The sequence below is a fragment of the Metopolophium dirhodum genome, chromosome 1 (genome assembly GCF_019925205.1).
Source record: "Metopolophium dirhodum isolate CAU chromosome 1, ASM1992520v1, whole genome shotgun sequence".
Lineage (NCBI taxonomy): Eukaryota > Metazoa > Arthropoda > Insecta > Hemiptera > Aphididae > Metopolophium > Metopolophium dirhodum.
In genome coordinates this window covers 14,261,888-14,279,598 of record NC_083560.1, presented here as the reverse complement: position 1 = coordinate 14,279,598, position 17,711 = coordinate 14,261,888, and the positions used below count along the sequence as shown (strand labels likewise).

The following is a 17,711-nucleotide window of genomic DNA, read 5'->3' as shown; positions in this document are numbered from 1 at the left end:
AATAAATAACTTTTAATTGAAACTTTTTTTGATATTTGTAATATTTTTTGAGATATTCAAAAAAGCTCATATTTTTAAACTTTCATGAACTTATAAAAAAAAGCTCCAGTCCTATCAATGGGGACTTTTAGTATGTTATAGGGCATACTTTATCAAAGCTTTTAAAAAAAAAAATCTTGGTTGGGATTTTTTTTCGCCATTTTTTCTTCTTTGCCTGGCCTACTAGGTCAAAACGGGTTTTCTATCGCAGCCCTGCGCCCGTACATAGTTTATAAATAACCCAGATAAGAAAATGATTATCTCTATATATAAAGGAAAGTGTACTTTACCAATAAAGTATACACAAATATACCTATTATTACAATACGTTATATATTTTTATTACATTATTCATCATACATTGTATGTGTTTTAGTAATATATAGCACGGCTGCAACCGCTAAACTTATGACGTAAAATATTGACCAATATATCTATTATTATAATACATAATATATTTTTAGTGAAAAATAAGCCGTAAGCCTCTAGCTGTACATTATACGTAGGTATATCACATTTTATGTATAAAGATTACACGGAACACGTTGGAAAATTATTTAAAATATTATATTTATTCAATTTAATTGTTTGAATATTTTTTTTAAAAATGTCATCGATTGAAGACATTTTTGTCAATGGAATGTTGACACCTCAAATAGTTGTACCAATTATCGGTGATGGTGCCTGCCTTTTCCGTTCAATATCATTTCATTTGTTTAACACTCAAGAAAGATGTCAGGAGATCCGAAATACAATTGTTTCGTATGTGTCTGATAATTTATTGGAATAACTTTATTACTATGTCTTACAATTCAAATGGTGACAACTTTTCCACTGCTAAGGCTTATATTCGTGAAATGGTCAATCCTACTGTCTACGGTGGTTATTGCGAATTGGTTGCAGCTGGAAATATTTTCCCATTTTTATTTCAAATTTATTATAATAATAATCTTTATGCTAAATTTGGTGTAGATACATTCCCGGTGAAAAGATTGCGTCTTACTGGTAATATTAATAGTGGTCATTTTGATGTTTATTTATCTATTCCTAATATTCATAATGTTGCAGTAAATTTAATTACTACTTCAGAGGGCGATTTATCTATTTTTAATAATGTTAGTGTCACAGAAAATAGTAAGAAGAATAAAAATAAAATTAATAAAAAAAGTAAGAAGCGTCGCCGTGCTAGATATACAGATAAAACACGAATCAACCAAGTTAAGAAAGCTATAAAAAAGTACAAAGCAATCAAACACCAAGAAACTTTATGGTTTCCGACTAAAATTAATTTACGCAAATGGAAAATTAAGAAATTATCTGGTCTAGCATATAATCCCTCAATTGATTATAAAAATAACATTGGCACTATGTACCAAAAATGTAATTTTTGTAACGCTCTCAAGTGGATAGGCGAAACTCCTGGTATGTGCTGTAATATAGGTAAAACACAACTCGATCCCTTACAGCCACCCCCAGTACAATTACGCAGTTTACTTGAGGGAGACCATCCTGATCATGATCACTTCATTAATCGTACTAGGAAATATAATAGTTGTTTTCAAATGACTTCGTTTGGTACTAAACAGATTGTTGAAGAAGGTTTTTTGCCAACATTTAAAGTGCAAGGCCAAGTCTACCATTTGTACGGCAGTTTGATTCCAAATACTCAGGAAAACCCACAATTTTTACAAATATATTTTGTTGGCGAAGATGAAAAAGAAGTTCAACTTAGATGCTCTCTTTATCCAGAAGTTAAACAAGCATTAGTCAAACAGCTACAAAATATGCTGCATACTGAAAATAAGTATATTCAAAAGTTGAAAAACCACAATAGATAATGCAAGTCAAAATAATACAAATTTTCAGGTGGTTATTCACGCTGATAGAAAACCTGCTAATGGACACAAAGACTGTTACAATGCTGCAACTACTAATGAAGTAGCTTTAGTTATAGTTGGGCAGCAGTTTGAAAAAACGTGATATTATTATTCAAAGCCACGGTAATCGATTACAATGGATAAGTGAATTACACAGATCCTACGACGCACTTCAATACCCTCTAATGTTTTGTTATGGAGTAGATGGATACTCAATAGATATTTCTCAGAAGGATGCATCTACAAAATTTCCTCTTACAGTTAAAACTGTATCTGCTGCTAATTTTTATTCATACAAAATTATGGTAAGGAAAGAACTAGATAATCATTTGCTTCGTTATGGTCCATTGTTCAACCAATATTTAGTAAATAAGTAACCAAAAATAGAGACTGAAAGATTAAATTTCATCAGAAATCATCAAAATAAGCTTAGAGCAAATAAATATATTCATTTAAAAGATGCCGTTGGAAGACAAAATGTTGACGCAGATCAACTTGGAAAATTAGTTGTATTGCCATCATATTTTACAGGAGGCCCACGATATATGCATGAACGAGCCCAAGATGCACTGACGTACGTTCGACACTATGGCAGCTCAGATTTATTCGTAACTTTTACGTGTAATCCAAAATGGCAAGAAGTCCAAGAAGCACTTTTACGAGGAAAAAAACATTACCATCGCCCAGACATCATTGAAAGAGTATTTAATCGAAAAGTTAAGGAGTTAATAGATCTGTTGACAAAAGGAGATTTGTTTGGGAAAGTGAGGTGCCATATATATTCCATTCAATGGCAGAAACGAGGCCTACCTCACGTACACATATTACTATGTTGTAGAATTACTAGGTTGGAGAATCGAATTTCATCAGATATGATAAATAAATTCGTGTGTGCTGAGATTCCGAATCCAGATGTAGATCCTTTACTGTACGAGATAGTAAAGGCTAACATGATACATGGACCATGTGGACTTTTGAACAAAAATTCTCCGCGCATGAAAGAAGGTGTCCGCAGCAAACGTTATCCAGTTACGCTCTTTCAAGAAACTCAAAGAGGTGAAGATGGCTATCCAAAATATAGAAGGCGATCAACAAACGATGGAGGTTTCAAAGTGAGTATTAAGTCAATTGACTTAGATAACAGGTGGGTTGTTCCATATAACCTTGTGTTATTGCGTACTTTTAGTGCTCATATAAATGTAGAAATAACCAGTTCAATCAAGTCTATAAAACATGTATGCAAATATGTCACAAAAAGTAGTGATCACGCAGCGTTTGGTTTAGGAAAAACTCACAATACAGATGAAATAAAAATATATGAAAGTGGCAGATATATCAGTAGTTCCGAAGCAGCTTGGAAAATTTTAGGTTTTCATATACACGATAGGTATCCAACTATTACTCATCTTGATGTTCATCTAGAAAGTGGACAACGTGTCTACTTCACAGCAAATAATGTTGCTGAAAGAATAGAAAATCCACCAACAACAACTCTTCAGGCTTTTTTCCAGATATGTCAAACAGATAATTTTGCAAAAACATTGCTTTATCCACAAGTTGCTTCGTATTATGTGTGGAAAAATAAGAATTTCGTTAGACATAAACAAGGCCAGAATGTCGAAAGTTGGCCAGGAGTTAAGAAAGATACAGCTTTGGGTAGAGTTTATACAATCCACCCAAACAATGTTGAATGTTACCATCTTCGTCTTCTTCTTCTTTACGTAAAAGGTCCAACATCGTATTCATTTTTGAAGACCGTGAACAATATCAAGTATCTGACATTCCAGGTCACATGTAAAGCACTTGGATTATTAGAAGATGACAATCAGTGGGATTTTGCTTTAGAAGAAGCAGCATTATGTCGTTCACCTAATAAAATGCGAGAACTTTTCAGTGTAATATAAATATTTTGCCATCCCTCAGATGCTTCAAGTCTTTGGACTAAGTATAAGGACGATTTTTCAGACGATATTCGGCGACAATATTATAAACAACATATAGAAAATAATATAACATACAGTGAACTTTATAATAAGTGTTTGGAATTAATTGAAGACTTTGTTTTGAATCTAGGTGGAAATAACTTAAAAGAATATGGTTTGCCAACTCCTACAAGATCTGGTGGACTTTTAGAAAATAGAGAATATTTAAAAGAAACAAGCTATGATTTAAATGTTTTACAGGAAATTGTTTTGCAAAATGAACCCTCTTTGACTGAGGAACAGTGGTTTGTTTACAAACAAACTTTAAATATTATCAAATTAAATTTAGGAAAATGTATATTCTTAGACGCTCCTGGTGGAACTGGTAAAACCCACTTAATCAATATACTTTTGGCTAAAGTAAGAAGCTCATATGGGATTGCAATTGCAGCTACATCATCAGGAATTGCTGCTACGCTTTTACATGGAGGAAAAACTGCTCATTCTGCTTTCAAGTTGCCACTCAATCTGAACACCATCGAAATTCCAACGTGCAATATTAATAAACAATCTAATATGGCAAATGTTCTGAAAAAATGCAAGCTCAGTTTGGGATGAAAATCCAATGTCTCATAAGAAAGGCTTTGAGGCTTTAAACAACTGTCTGAAGGATCTAAGGAATTCAAATTTATTAATGGGAGGAGTCACAGTACTGCTAGCTGGAGATTTTCAACAAACTCTACCAATCGTACCCAGAGGAACTCGAACTAATGAAATCGCAGCATGCATCAAGTCTTCATATTTGTGGCCTAAAATAGAAAAACTTTCTTTGACCAAAAATATGCAAGTACATTTAAAAGGAGACAAGACTGCTGAAGAGTTTTCTGAGCTACTCTTAAAAATAGGAGATGGAAAATATCCAGAATGTGAAGAAAAAATTACTTTGCCGACAAGATTAGGTAGTAATTACATCAATTAATGAGCAAAATAATTAAATTTATATAGACTCAATTCTCAATAATTAATGTACAGTAAACAAATTTAATTCAATGTATGAAAATTGCAAACAACTATAAGGAAGTTGATTTACAAATCTATTTCTACTTATTTTCTGTGTAGACAAAACAAATTTATCGAAACTTAAGTTCCATAGAGTAGTCTATAGTGAATAAATTATACAATAAGTAGGACAGAGGACTTGTAGAATTTGTACATAGCTCTGTGCTCTCTTTTACTTTCAAAGCAAGGTATGTAGATTTTAAGATTGAAACATCTAATTATTTTTTTATTAATTTATTTTGACTAAAAGACTAAGCCCTTTCGATACAAATATAAGTCCACGCACACAATTAGATATACAATGTGTCCGGTGAATAGCTTTAAAATAAAAACCTATCAATAATATTCTCACCTTTAAGTTACATAATTCTCTCCAATATTGTATGGCTTCATCTGAGCTGGCAGAATTATCTTCAAGTAAGTCAAAACTGAAAAATTGTCAATACTATGGTTAGTCGGCCAACTTCTTAGTTTCTTGTATGTAGTACATCGTATATTTCAGTTTTGAAAACCATAATATGTATAATCCATGTATGAACTAAAAACGATAAACAATTAAGTAACATTTGGTTTTGGCAAACATTTAAAATTGGATACTTGAGTAATATACTTACATAAGTGTGCATGAATTAGACATTAATAAGTTTCCAAGGCATTTCTGGATGAATTAAAATCATCAACTGTAAAGTCTACAAATTCTTTATTGGTCTGTTCATTTTCTTCTAACTCATCGATGGAGAAATATAATTTTCAACAAATGTCAAGTTGTTAAAAAATAACAAAAGTTTTATGTAAAAATATTGTAATATTAAATGGTTTTACCTCTTAGATAATTTATTAGTCGTGCTCTGAGTAGTATCAGTGTTGCTGTAAATAATTAAAATTGATTTTATATTGTTTCTATCCCAGACAATTGGTTATGATTATGTTTTGAGATAGCCTCATAATATCTACTAACTTAATGAGCTTTGTTTATAATCACTGATTGTGAAATGATTACCGCAGATTCTATGCCGGATAGAAATTGATTAATAATTTAATTTGAAGATTTTTGGCCATTATTTCCTTGTATTTTCATTTTTTTGGAAATCTATTATTTATGAACAAATTAGCAAATTAAACTGACCACATATTTTGAAGAAATATAACCACTACCTACAAATAGAAAATAATACTTACAAATGAAAATTAAGGTAATGTGGCGAGGCGATACTCTGGATGTTTTACTAAAAAGAATACATTTATGCAAGGTAATTTTTTACTAAAATGTATGAAAAGAACTCTGTACGAATGTAGTCTGTAGTCGAATTTCAAATAATCGAATGATTCAAAAGTCGGCAAACATTAAAATAAAATAATGTGTTGTTATTTATTTGATAACAATTATTACCTACTATCTTAGTTCGTGGTACGTAGTGATAAGTGAGAATGGTTATCTATTGGAGGTACTCCTGGCCGATGTGACGGGCATTAAATTTTACCGAAGTATAAAACATCGGCAACGCTGCCTCCATGACCACGATTCAAGAGGACGTAACACGGGCATTTTATTGTCTCATTCTTATGTAGCGAATTTACGATCAGCAGATCACAAATTTTAGCATAGTTAGTTTTAAAATTAGATTGAATCGACCTATTGTGAAACTATTATCAAATTTACTCTCTGCGTAATACATTTTTATTTTTATTTTTTGTATCCGTGTTAAGTACCTGGTCGAAATAATTCTTCGCTTTTCGTCTTTTCCAGTGGGAAAGTGAATCTAGTTAGTAGTGTATTATATGGGAGGTCGAAATTCCCAGTAAGTAGGTACCTAGTCTCCAAAAGCGCTTGGAAAAACAAAAAAATAATTTAAGGGAAACAAGTATTTTTTCGTAAAATCCTTGTTTTGACAAAATCGATTTTGATTTTTGATGTAAGTGCTAGGTGTGGTGTAATTCTAAAATAAATTTCTTATGAACCTACTGTAGATACATAAAATTTTCAAAACATTTTGATTCATGTTGAGCTTTTTATAGGCATATGAAAGTTTTTGCTCCGTCAAATAACTTGATATTGTGAACACCTACAACGTTCCTCGTAAGTTGTTATTAGTGGAATCTGCTAACCATGTAGGATAAATTACGACACATCCTAAGCTTCCCCCACAAACATGGAGGAAGCGCTAAGTGAAGTCAACAAAAATGATATTTTTAATTTCTTTAACTTCACAGATTTATGAAAACCTATTGTAAAAAAAAAAAAAAATTAAAAAAAAAATATATTATATAATATACCTCTTAAATCTCATAAATAATGTAAAACAATTTGTAAAATAGACGAGATTGTAAAACTTTTAAGCTAATAACCTTTGCAATCAAAGACCTTCAATCACGATAAAAAAGAAGCATGACAATTACACAAAACAAATATACAACTTTGACTTCACGAAGTCGATACAGTCACAACAGTTTTAAAATAAATACAAAATAATATGGCAGTACAGTACAACCGTATGTAATACATATAATCTATACTTATAAAATCCAAATACCACTCACTCACTGATCACTGTATCTCAAAAACTGCTCTACGTACAGACTTGAAATTTGGAATAGGGGTTCTTCTCATATTTTCACCGTGCAATAAGAAAGGATTTGCCGAAATTCGCATTTTAAAGAGGTGCTCAAACAGGGACATTGAAGTTTACATTAGGAATTTTATTTTTATTTATTAATAGTTCCCATTGGTTACAGTCAACAGTAGAAATTATTTGTGTTTGTTTATTATCGGTTGCCATTGTTTTTTTGGGCAGATCAAGTACAAGATTGGATCAATTCGAATTATTGAAAATTGTCTACCAAGGTGATTGGTGAAAGAGTTGCCTTTGTCCGTGATCCGACGTACTCGGATTGCCTACCGGGGTGGTTGAGTTGCACTTACTGCAGGCTGCAGCATGTTACACCCAAAAGTAGATTAACAATCATCATTTTTTTAAGATTTGCGTTTTTTTACGGGTAATGAAGTGCTATAAAAATTAATACCATTAATACCGTTAGAAACATTTCAATACGTTTTCATTAACCGTTTTTTATATTCACTTGCCGATCACATTAAACGATAAAATTTAAATAAAAAATTATACATATCATTGTCCAAAAACAAAATAAACAACCAATCACGGGCGAAGCTGTGACGGGTCGACTAGTATATATTATAAATGTATAATAATAAGTCTTTTTTGTACCTATGCATAAGTATAACAAAGACACAAATTATTAAGGGCGTCATCGCATACACGTCTAGTCTGAAGATAATTTTCTGATTGAATAACTGAAGAATAATCTTGAAAGTGTAGACGTAGGTGTTGCTGGAATTTAATAATGGAGGACTATTGTCTTAAAAGTGAATGAACTGATAAATCTACATGTAAATCTGAACGCAATGGGTATAGACAATTGGCACGAATTTGTGACTTATACATACGCTCTCCGTTATTTCATTTATACACAGTCACACACACACACTAATAATCACTAATAATAATAATAAACAACATTACTAACCACTGTATGACGGGGAGTATAAGACCATTGCCTCGGGGGTTTTTACACCTATAGCCATCTGTCGCGAGGGCGGCTCCTTCACGCCTTTGGATGACGCGGTCACATCCCTCCAACGGGTTACATCAGGGCGCCCAGGCGCCAGGCTGACAGTCCCCCGCCGGCTGCTCTCGTTCGAGATAGATCGGTGGGTTTCGTATAACCGCGTCGGCGAGCGCTGGATTCGACCCAGTCAAATAGCTCTCCTTCTACTAAGGCGCTACTACCACAGTCTCCGCGAGGCCATCCACATATGTCACAGGCGCGTCGGCCGGACGCACGCCACATAGCTCGATGGGCACTGATACCGTTCGGGCGTTAGCAAAGTCGGGTTTTCAGTAGGGCTCTCCACATCGACCCGCGGAATGAGATTGAAGGATCCGTCATCCAGAGTACTCACAACGACTCTTTTCTCACTAGCATCTGCACCGGGACAGTTCCTACGCCGCCGCGGTGCGACCTTTTTTGAGTGGTACGGTTTTCTTTTGCCGGGTGCCGTGTCTGTACCGAATGCTCGGGTTTGAGTGCTTGTCGGTAGGTGTCCCCCAGCCAGACTTCCACCTTGCACGTGTTCGTTCATGAGTTGGCCGGGCCCGTGAACTCTCGGCCAGAGTTGGGCGGGGAATGTACCGGCATGTGGCTGGAGGTCCGCGGGCAGGTAAAATTCGAGGTGCCTGCCCGCGGTTGCTTTGGTCCAGCCCTTCCGTTACCTCCCCCGCTTAATAACCTCCGCCGGTGTGTCGCAACATTTTTCCACGTCGCTTTCCGCGACGCTGATATGTCACTCGGACGGGTGTGCCCTGTGCGGATTAGAGAGGTATCCCTCTTCCCTCTGGCCTCTGGCTACTGTGTTGCCAGAGGCCCCGCGTCGGAATCTTACTTTAACGCCGAGTCGCGTCTAACGGGCTCGTCCTTCCTCAGAGCAGCTCAGTGTTGTGTGTGCAAACTGTTTCACCGCCTGGAACAAGACCTCGGATCTGGTCAAGAACTCGGGCTCACACGGCCAGTCCGCACCGGCCGCTCGCACCGTGAGCTCGAGTCTGTTTCTTTCCTGGTCAGCAAGTGGGCATTCAAATAGCAGATGCTCGGCGGTCTGGTTTGGAGACCCGCAACCGCAAGCTGCGTCGCCTTTCAGGTTGAACATGTAGAGTTTGCCGTTAAAGTCCCCATGGCCCGACATCAGTTGTGACGTGTAATAATCCATGACGCACCATGTGCGTTCCAACCGATGACGGACGTTAGGGAACCATGCATAAGTCCACCTTCCCTTGTCCACGGCGACCCATCGTTGCTGCCAGAGGTCAATGGTTTCACTCGTATAATTTAACAGGTTGTGGCCAGCCTCTACAGCCGTCATAGCGCCGTTTCTTACCAGGATCCTGTCCTTCTCAGTTTGGGTCATTTCCTTTAGTTTCAGGTCCAGGGGGGGAACCCCCGCTAGTACCTGCAGCGCCACCGTCGACGTCGTATTGTATGCCCCAGTTATCGCCCGCAGCGGTAGTCTCTGGGCGGAGTTCGCTCTGCCCCGATGGTGCGCCAGGGACATGCAGTCCATGGCCCACACCGAGGCCACGTAGCTCATTTTCGGTATGAAAACTGTTTTGTAAATCAGGAGCGGTGCTCCGGATTTCAGTCCCCAGGTGGTCTTAGCGACTCCGTGCAGGCGACCGAACAGAGCTTTCGTGCTTTTCGCTTTTTCCGCCAGGTGGTCGCTGAACTTTGCGCCTTCGTCAAACGTAGCACCGAGGTATTTGACTTAGTTGGCTTTATTCTGTCGGCTCCGAGAAGGAGGTCCAGTGGTTTGGAAAGCGATCCTTTCAACCATAGCGTTTGCGACTTGGCCGCTGAGAACGTAAGTTTGCGCTGCTTCGCCCATAGCGACGCTCTCTCGAGAAGTGCGTTTGCCCTCGTGGTCAGCTCGGCTCTATTTTTGCCCGAGATCAGCAGCGCCAGATCATCTGCGTACGCAACAAGTTCCGTGCCTATGGGCAGCACCTCTGACAGGAGTGGATTTACAGCATATATCCAAAGGTCAGGGCCGTATTCGCTGCCCTGCGGGCACTCCTTGGTGAGGGTTTTCCGTATGACTTGGTCGCCTATTTTCATTTCTGATTGGCGACCGTCGAGGTAACTTTTCGTGAGCTCTACGAGGCCGTCGCTGCAGCCGGCAGCCTCCATGTCCTTTACTAGTTGCGGCCACCAGAGGCAGTCGAACGCGCCCGAGATGTCCAGGAAAATCGCGTGGACGTACTTCTCCGTTCTTGCCTTTGACCAGTTGAGGACGTGTCGGATAGCGTCGGTCGTTGAGAGGTTCCTCGTGAACCCGAACTGTCTTTTCGACATGCGCGCGTTTGTGTCGCGTCTTATCCTATCTACTATCACATGTTCGAATGCTTTAGATAGTACGAGTAGGAGGCTTATTGGACGGTATGGTTTAGCCTCTGCCGGGTCTTTGTCGGGTGATTTCTTGATCACCACGAGCCTGGCCGCCATCCATGTGCTCGGGAATCTTCTCACCCTAAGGCAGTTGTTAAATACCGCGGTTATGTTCTTCCCGAGTACCGGCCAGGTTTGCCTCAGGATTCAGGTCGTTATACCGTCCATGCCCGGGGCCTTTTTAGGTGCCATCCGCCATATGGCCCTTTTGACCTCCTCAACGTCACAGGGTTCGATGTGCCCGGGGTTCTCGGACCATATACTGAAGGAGCCGACCATCACTCCCGTCTCTATCCTGGCTGCCATCTGCTCAGGACATTCGTTATCGTAGCTGTCGCTGGGAACCAGGGTATCCATCAGCTTCTCCCCGGTTTCCCTTAGAGACGTGGTGAACGTGCCGTCGCTTTTGCGGACGTCTGTTGGAAGGCTCTCAGAGGGTCTAGTACCACCTGTCTTAAGCCATTTGAAGACGAGGCCCCAAGGTTTCTCGTTCCCCGTCTCCGTTACAAAGTCGCGCCAGGCTTTGCGTCTGGCCTTGAAGCAGTTTCTTTTGTGGGCCTTTTTCAGCCTCCTGAACTTGGTGCGCGCGGCCCGTCGTTCGGATGCATTGCCGGCATTTCTGAGTTTCACCTTCCAACGGCCGAGGGTGCTCAGTTCTCGGCCCAGCGTTCCGTTCCACCATGGAGGAGGTCTATGCTTGATTTCCTTTCTCTTTGCCATGTGTGTTTCATACGCTTCACTCAGTACGTGTGAGAGCGCTATCGTGCAACTCTCAACGTCCGGGCACTCGAGTTCCCTTCTCCTAACGTCTCTCCTGTCGGCTAAGTTCTTACCGAACTTTTCCAGTCCGTCCGGCTGTGGCTAAAGCCTTGCGCGTTCTCCCTAGGAGGCCCTCGGGCGCTATTCTGTGCAATGATATTAAAGCAGATTAGCGCATGGTCGCTCAACGTCAGATCGTGAGTGGCGGACCAGTCCACAACTCTGACGTTGTTAGACGACAGAGTCACGTCCAGGTACGCCGACCCTCGGTTTTTGAACGTCGGTACGCCCGGCTGGTTATGGACTCTCAGGTTCCTCTGACTTATGAAGTCGACCACAATGTCACCCCGACTGTCCGGCCTGTCATCATGCCAAACCGTGGACCTCGCGTTCACGTCAGCGCTCACCAGTACATCGCCGCTCAGTCCGTCCATGATAGAGTTCAGGGCGTCGACGCACTCCTAGGTGGGTACCGAGAACTGGAAATAGGATGATATCAGCGTGAGCTGGATATCGTCCCTAGCGATCGTGCCCACGGCATTATGCGAGGTACTTAACTGTCTTTGGCCCAGGGCTTAGGTTCGCAGCCGCTAGCTATTACCTTGAAGGGGCGCCTGTCTAGCAGGTAGACCCCCTTTCCATCGGTTGCGGGCTCTTGTATCAAACAGATATCAATGGTCTTGCTTACCAATAGTTGCTCGATCTCATGCATTACGATCTTCAACCTTGCCGCATTTATCTGGGCTACTTTAATTAGCGTCTCGTCTTTCCCTTGGGCCGCAAGTCTGCTAGTGTCCGTGTTAGTTATGCAGTCAACTGACACAGCTGTTCCTTGCGCTTCACCTTTCTCGGTTCGAGCTAGCTGATCCTCGGGGCTGCCTGTTATATTATCGCATTCGAGAACCAAGTCACCTATCCCAGGGTCGACCCTTTCTTTTTGAGGTTGGACTCATCCTGGTCTCTTCCGTCCTCTCTTCCACCAGCCTTTCTTTTTACGTGGCGGTGGGGTCGACACGGTGGTATCGACCGGGGTGACACCAGCGTCTCGACCCGGGAGGAGGTTATCTGTCGACGTGTTGCTCGGCTCCGCCTCTGAAGAACTAAGTCTTATACACGTTGGTGGTGGGACCCCGCAATCCGAATTCCCAACTACCAGGCCTCGGCCCGACGGGGTGTCTCTATTCTGTACCATCGTGTGTCATAAGATTAGTAGTCTGCTTTAAACGGCGCGCGACCAAGGCGCTGAGTTCTCACCATATCACCGGGTGAGTCGGTTCGGAGATGCGCCCTCCGCTGGCGTCGAGAGATTGGGACGGGGGATTACCCGAGGGGAGACGGGAGACTTGTTCAATCACGCATCTCCACCCAGCCCCGCTACCACGCGAGGCTCGTCGGACGCGGTCTTGATGCCGCGGCCATCTTTCACCCGTCCACGGTTCCGTACCACCGAGGACGAGCTATTCGCGTGGGCGCCCAAGGGTACGGCCTTTTGCGGGCGCCCCCATGCCTTCCACTCTTACTCCGGGACCTTTCGCTAACATAGTATTCGCTTCTAAGTCTAGCTGGGTCTCGCCGCTTTAGAAGGTGACAGCGGTGTGGAACTTCCTGGAGGCCATGGGCAACCCCGACGCGTTTGTCAGGCACATGCCCCTGTGTGGCCTGCCCCGGGAGGTACCACAGTTTTAGTCCCTGGGACTTGGAGCCTGTAGGCTTGCTCCGTTAAGTTCCTGTGTCACCGGCCACGTTCCGGGCCAGATTGACCAGCAAGTTTACAACGTGATCCATCTTGGTGCGGGCTGGACTGGCACCCAGCGCATCGTCGGGTCTCCCTGACCGGTCCGCCGCGAAAGCGCCGCCTGACCCACCGAGGTGAGCTCGTGGCGGCGCTTCCCGCGCCCCGTTCGGGTAGGTCCTCCGATAGATCTCTTCTCGTGCGTATCCGTCATCCGCGTGCGACCAAGGCGGCGACCCACGGCGCGCGACCCGGTGCCCAGGACCGGCCGACACCGGGGCGCGTCCCTCCGCGAGAGCTGTGCCAGTTTTCGCAACGGCTCGCGTCGTTGGTGCTCTCGCGGTGGGGGTCCCCGGCAACCCGAGCCGGACTCTAGCACGCGCCCCGAGGCTCAGCCCGCACTCTGCCGCCCTCTGAGGTCCGGGTATCGCATGATATGCGCATCGTTCATGGTTCCGCGGGTGCGCCGTCGGCCCCGGCAGCCCGCTCCACCGTCCCAGCGGTTTCTTTAGCCGGTAAGGTTTCGCTGACGGCCAAACCCGCCGGCGCCGCGCCGCTTCCTCCGCACGACGCTAAGATGCCTTCTGCCTGCCCGCCGCAAATGTTGATTACGGCGGGCTTCCTTGCGGTCTCAGTCTTACGACGGAAAATAGTGATTTGACGACGAACGTAGTTCGCGGGTCCTCAGGGGACCAGTTGCGCTCGACGCGAGCTCGGGCAATCGACGCCAACCACTCGATATTTTCTCCTCGGGGTATCAGTCTTCCCGTGTTCAGCTTACAGTCGTTCAGCGAGCTTGCGGATTCTATCGGATGGATGTAGCGTGACCACCTCCGAGTTCACTTTTCGGCGGCTGGTTGCCGGTGCTACAGTAATCGGAGTACGGCCGATATCCCGGCCACGCCTCCGACTTAGCCCGCATCAGCCACTTTGTTTGCTACCTGTTGTACGCTGAGACAGCGTGGGACCGTCTCGGTCGGGCGAGGTTCACGACTCCACGCCCGCCGTCGTCGGCCCCGTTGAGTGCGTTCGTCGGGCGCCGTGCCCAAGACGGTCGTCGCGGGCTTCCCCGCTCATTTGCTCGGGGCTGTCGTCCGTGAGCGGCCCGATCGCGCCGCGTCGTATCGACCCACCAACTCGGTCTTTGAATACCTGAGCGGTCAGCTGTCGGGGTGAGGCGCGATGGTGTCCACTCCGCGTGGGTTGCACCGCGTGCTGCGTGCTTCCCTCGCACCGGATTTCCGCCGGGTCTCCCCAGTCTGCCGCGATCGGAGTTAGTCCTACCGTGAGAGCCCTGGGGCGTACAAGTATTTGCTACGGTGGCCGTTTGTCTCCTGGGTCCCGCGCGGGGCCCCGGGGACCTGGCCGGAGCTCGCCAGGGCACGACTTGGTGGCGTCCCGGCGAGTCTGAGTCGACGGTACCTACCGGCCGCCCCCCGGCGGCGCGTGCCGTTAGGGAGCGCCGCCGAGGTCCGGCCGCCTGGCCCCACCAGCCCACTCTCGTCAGCCCGTCGACCCGCGGACCGGCCTGCCAGTTGGGTCCGATGGTTCGCTCCGCAGCCGTGTACGGTCGGAGATGTCCTTCGCGGGCACCACTCCGTGGGACTTGGTTGACCTTCCTTTCCTTCGTGCGCTAAGTCCGCGCGTAGCGGGAAGGTGGCCCATTTTACAAGAATAAGAGCCCGCCTCGCCGCCCCAGAGGGCAGCGAGACGGGCTTGTCCGAACCTCGGTTCTTACCCGACGACCGGCCCGGCCGCAGGCGAGGACCGCCGCGAGTGGTTTTTTGACTGAACTCGGTCCGCTGTGCGGGCCGACCTCGCAGGGCTCGCGGCAACGAGTCTCGTGTCACCGGCTGGTTCACTTAACCAGCCGTAAGTCGAACATAGCTCGGTGTTAGCAAACTTAAAAGTCAGTATCCATCTGCCGCGACGAGGACGCCCCAGCCTTCGGCGAGCGCCGCAGTCTGTCAACCCTGCGACGCCCAGCGAAACTCACAAGCCCTTGGCTGTGGTTTAGCTAGATAATAATAAACAACAATAAGACAACTCATCGAGAATATAATCAAAGTAGGAAAGTTGGAAAAATTCATAACAAAATACTCTAAAAAAAACCCCTAAATCACCCCTGATTATAATATGTTGTGTTTATATTACAATAGGTACCTATTATACTCTTGATTTTTTATAAAACCTTACGCAACTACCTATATATATATGCAATATACGTAATGTTTACGACTATACCTATTTATATATTGCTAAAAAAATTAATTTCTGATCGTTATTAGATAAACATTAACTTACCCTTAAGGTTGTCGATGACGGCTTTTACAATTTTCCGTATTTCTATAAAATGTTTAAATTAAATTTTATATTATAACTGCAACAATAATTATAATAATTATCCACTTATTTTCTGCCCGATAACTATTTAAGGTGGGGGGATGGATAATATGGTGTATTGTAGTTGAGTTTTTACTTGAGTTTTCCTATAAGACATGTTTTTGTACTAAAAACGCACCGACTACAACGCCCTTAATATACAATACAAATAAATATGATAAAAAGGTCTCAAAATGGTCGAATGATGGTGATCGATGTAAACAATGATGTGTAGATATTGTGGCCAGCAATGCTTCCATCCAAATTAACCACCTGAAGTGATAGTATTTTCTCGCCACCCCCTCCCCCCTCACAATAAATAACTTCCAGTGATTAATATGTATAGTACCTGATCTTGATAATTTTTAGAAATAAGTAATAACTATACATTTTGAACATAATATATTATGCAAAATTCTTTTTTTACTTAAGTAAATCTGGTGTACCTAGGTAATGTTTAGCCCTTAGAGTCCAGTAGTTTTGTTTAGCAACCATTATGTAGGTTAGCAAAAAATGTGTCTTGTCTTCTAAGTTATAAAATACCTACATTTTTTTTTTATGTTTTTGTTTGTACTGAGATCATACTCTGGCAGGGGCGTAATAAGGGGTGATTAGGGAGATGGATCCAACCCACCCGAAACATTTTTTTAACGTTAAAATTTTGATCTCAGTATTGATAATGACCATTCATGTTTGCTAAAAATGTATATCCCCCCAAACCAAATTCCTAATTACGCCACTGTAAACAGGCACCTTGCCTTGAGGCTCTCTAACTGAGATGGATTGTTGAGTTATTTAGATAAAATCTCTATCAGGAATTATGTTTGGATGTGGTTAGAATATTTCGACTAGTTCATCGTGAAAACATTTATTTCATTTATATAGGTACTGCTAAAGATTCATTTTCTAGTTGAGGGTCAATTTACTTTGTTTCTATCAATCCTTTTTGTTTTTTTTTAAGGAAATCGTCGTTAGAATAGATTTTATATTTATATGATATTTCTCAAATGTACCTGCAGGCCCCTTGAATATGTTACCTAACAAATAAACAAGTTATCTTTGAATAATTTGTTACCATCCAATTGCTTCACATAATAGGAGTAAAGAGAATATTATGTTATATCATTTTTAGAGAATTATAATTATATTCAGAAATTCATTTTAATCATATAAATGTATTACTGTAATTTAGATAAATTGTGTGGTAAAGATGTTTCTCATCTATTGAAATCTAACTAATAATTTTTTTTCAACAATTGACAATTGTTAATACAACATGAATAGATTGACAATTTAATACAAGGTTCTATATAAGTATTTATTACTGGAATTCCAAAACGCAAATAGCGTAAGCGTAAGTCCATAGAAGTTTTTAATGAGCATTCGAAGTTAAAATTATGAATCATAATTTATGACGAAATGTTATCCATATATTATATTTATTTTAAGTTGGCCGCCGACTTTCTCCACCCCCAGAACCAGGAGAGTTTGTACTAGAAATCTAGTACCTATATACTATATAACAGGGGTAACTAATTAATATTTTGAATGGGCTACAATCTGGAAGTTGTTCAAGAGCCCTAAAATTTGCTAACGTCGGTAAAACCAATGAAAAAAAAAAAAAAATTCAACTCTAGAACCATATACCTAATACTGTGGGTTTTTATTTTATTTTTTCTTGTCTGTTGGCCACCATTTGATGACCCCTGCTATATAAATAAAAAATCCATCCGAATTCATGAAAAATTATATCATAAATGTTATTATATTTCATATAATTTCAACTCCTTTTAGACCAAAACTCGTAAATGATGATTTGAACTACCTATACCCAGTGGCGAATTTAGGGTACAGGAAAAAGGGCAATCGCTACGGGCAGCACTTTTAGGAGAGCAGCAAATTTTCGAAAACAGATATACAATGATT

General features: G+C 42.2%; 2 protein-coding genes across 2 annotated transcripts; both read left to right on the top strand.

Moving 5' to 3' along the window:
• Positions 1–2,101: 2,101 nt before the first annotated feature.
• Positions 2,102–4,456, top strand: LOC132932702 (uncharacterized). Its single transcript, XM_060999072.1, has 3 exons — positions 2,102–2,252; positions 2,304–3,779; positions 3,840–4,456. Exons 1-3 carry the CDS (start codon positions 2,102–2,104, stop codon positions 4,454–4,456), a joined length of 2,244 nt encoding a protein of 747 aa, XP_060855055.1.
• Positions 4,457–4,463: 7 nt separating this feature from the next.
• Positions 4,464–4,817, top strand: LOC132932694 (uncharacterized). The gene has a single exon (XM_060999066.1). It carries the CDS (start codon positions 4,464–4,466, stop codon positions 4,815–4,817), a length of 354 nt encoding a protein of 117 aa, XP_060855049.1.
• Positions 4,818–17,711: the final 12,894 nt, after the last annotated feature.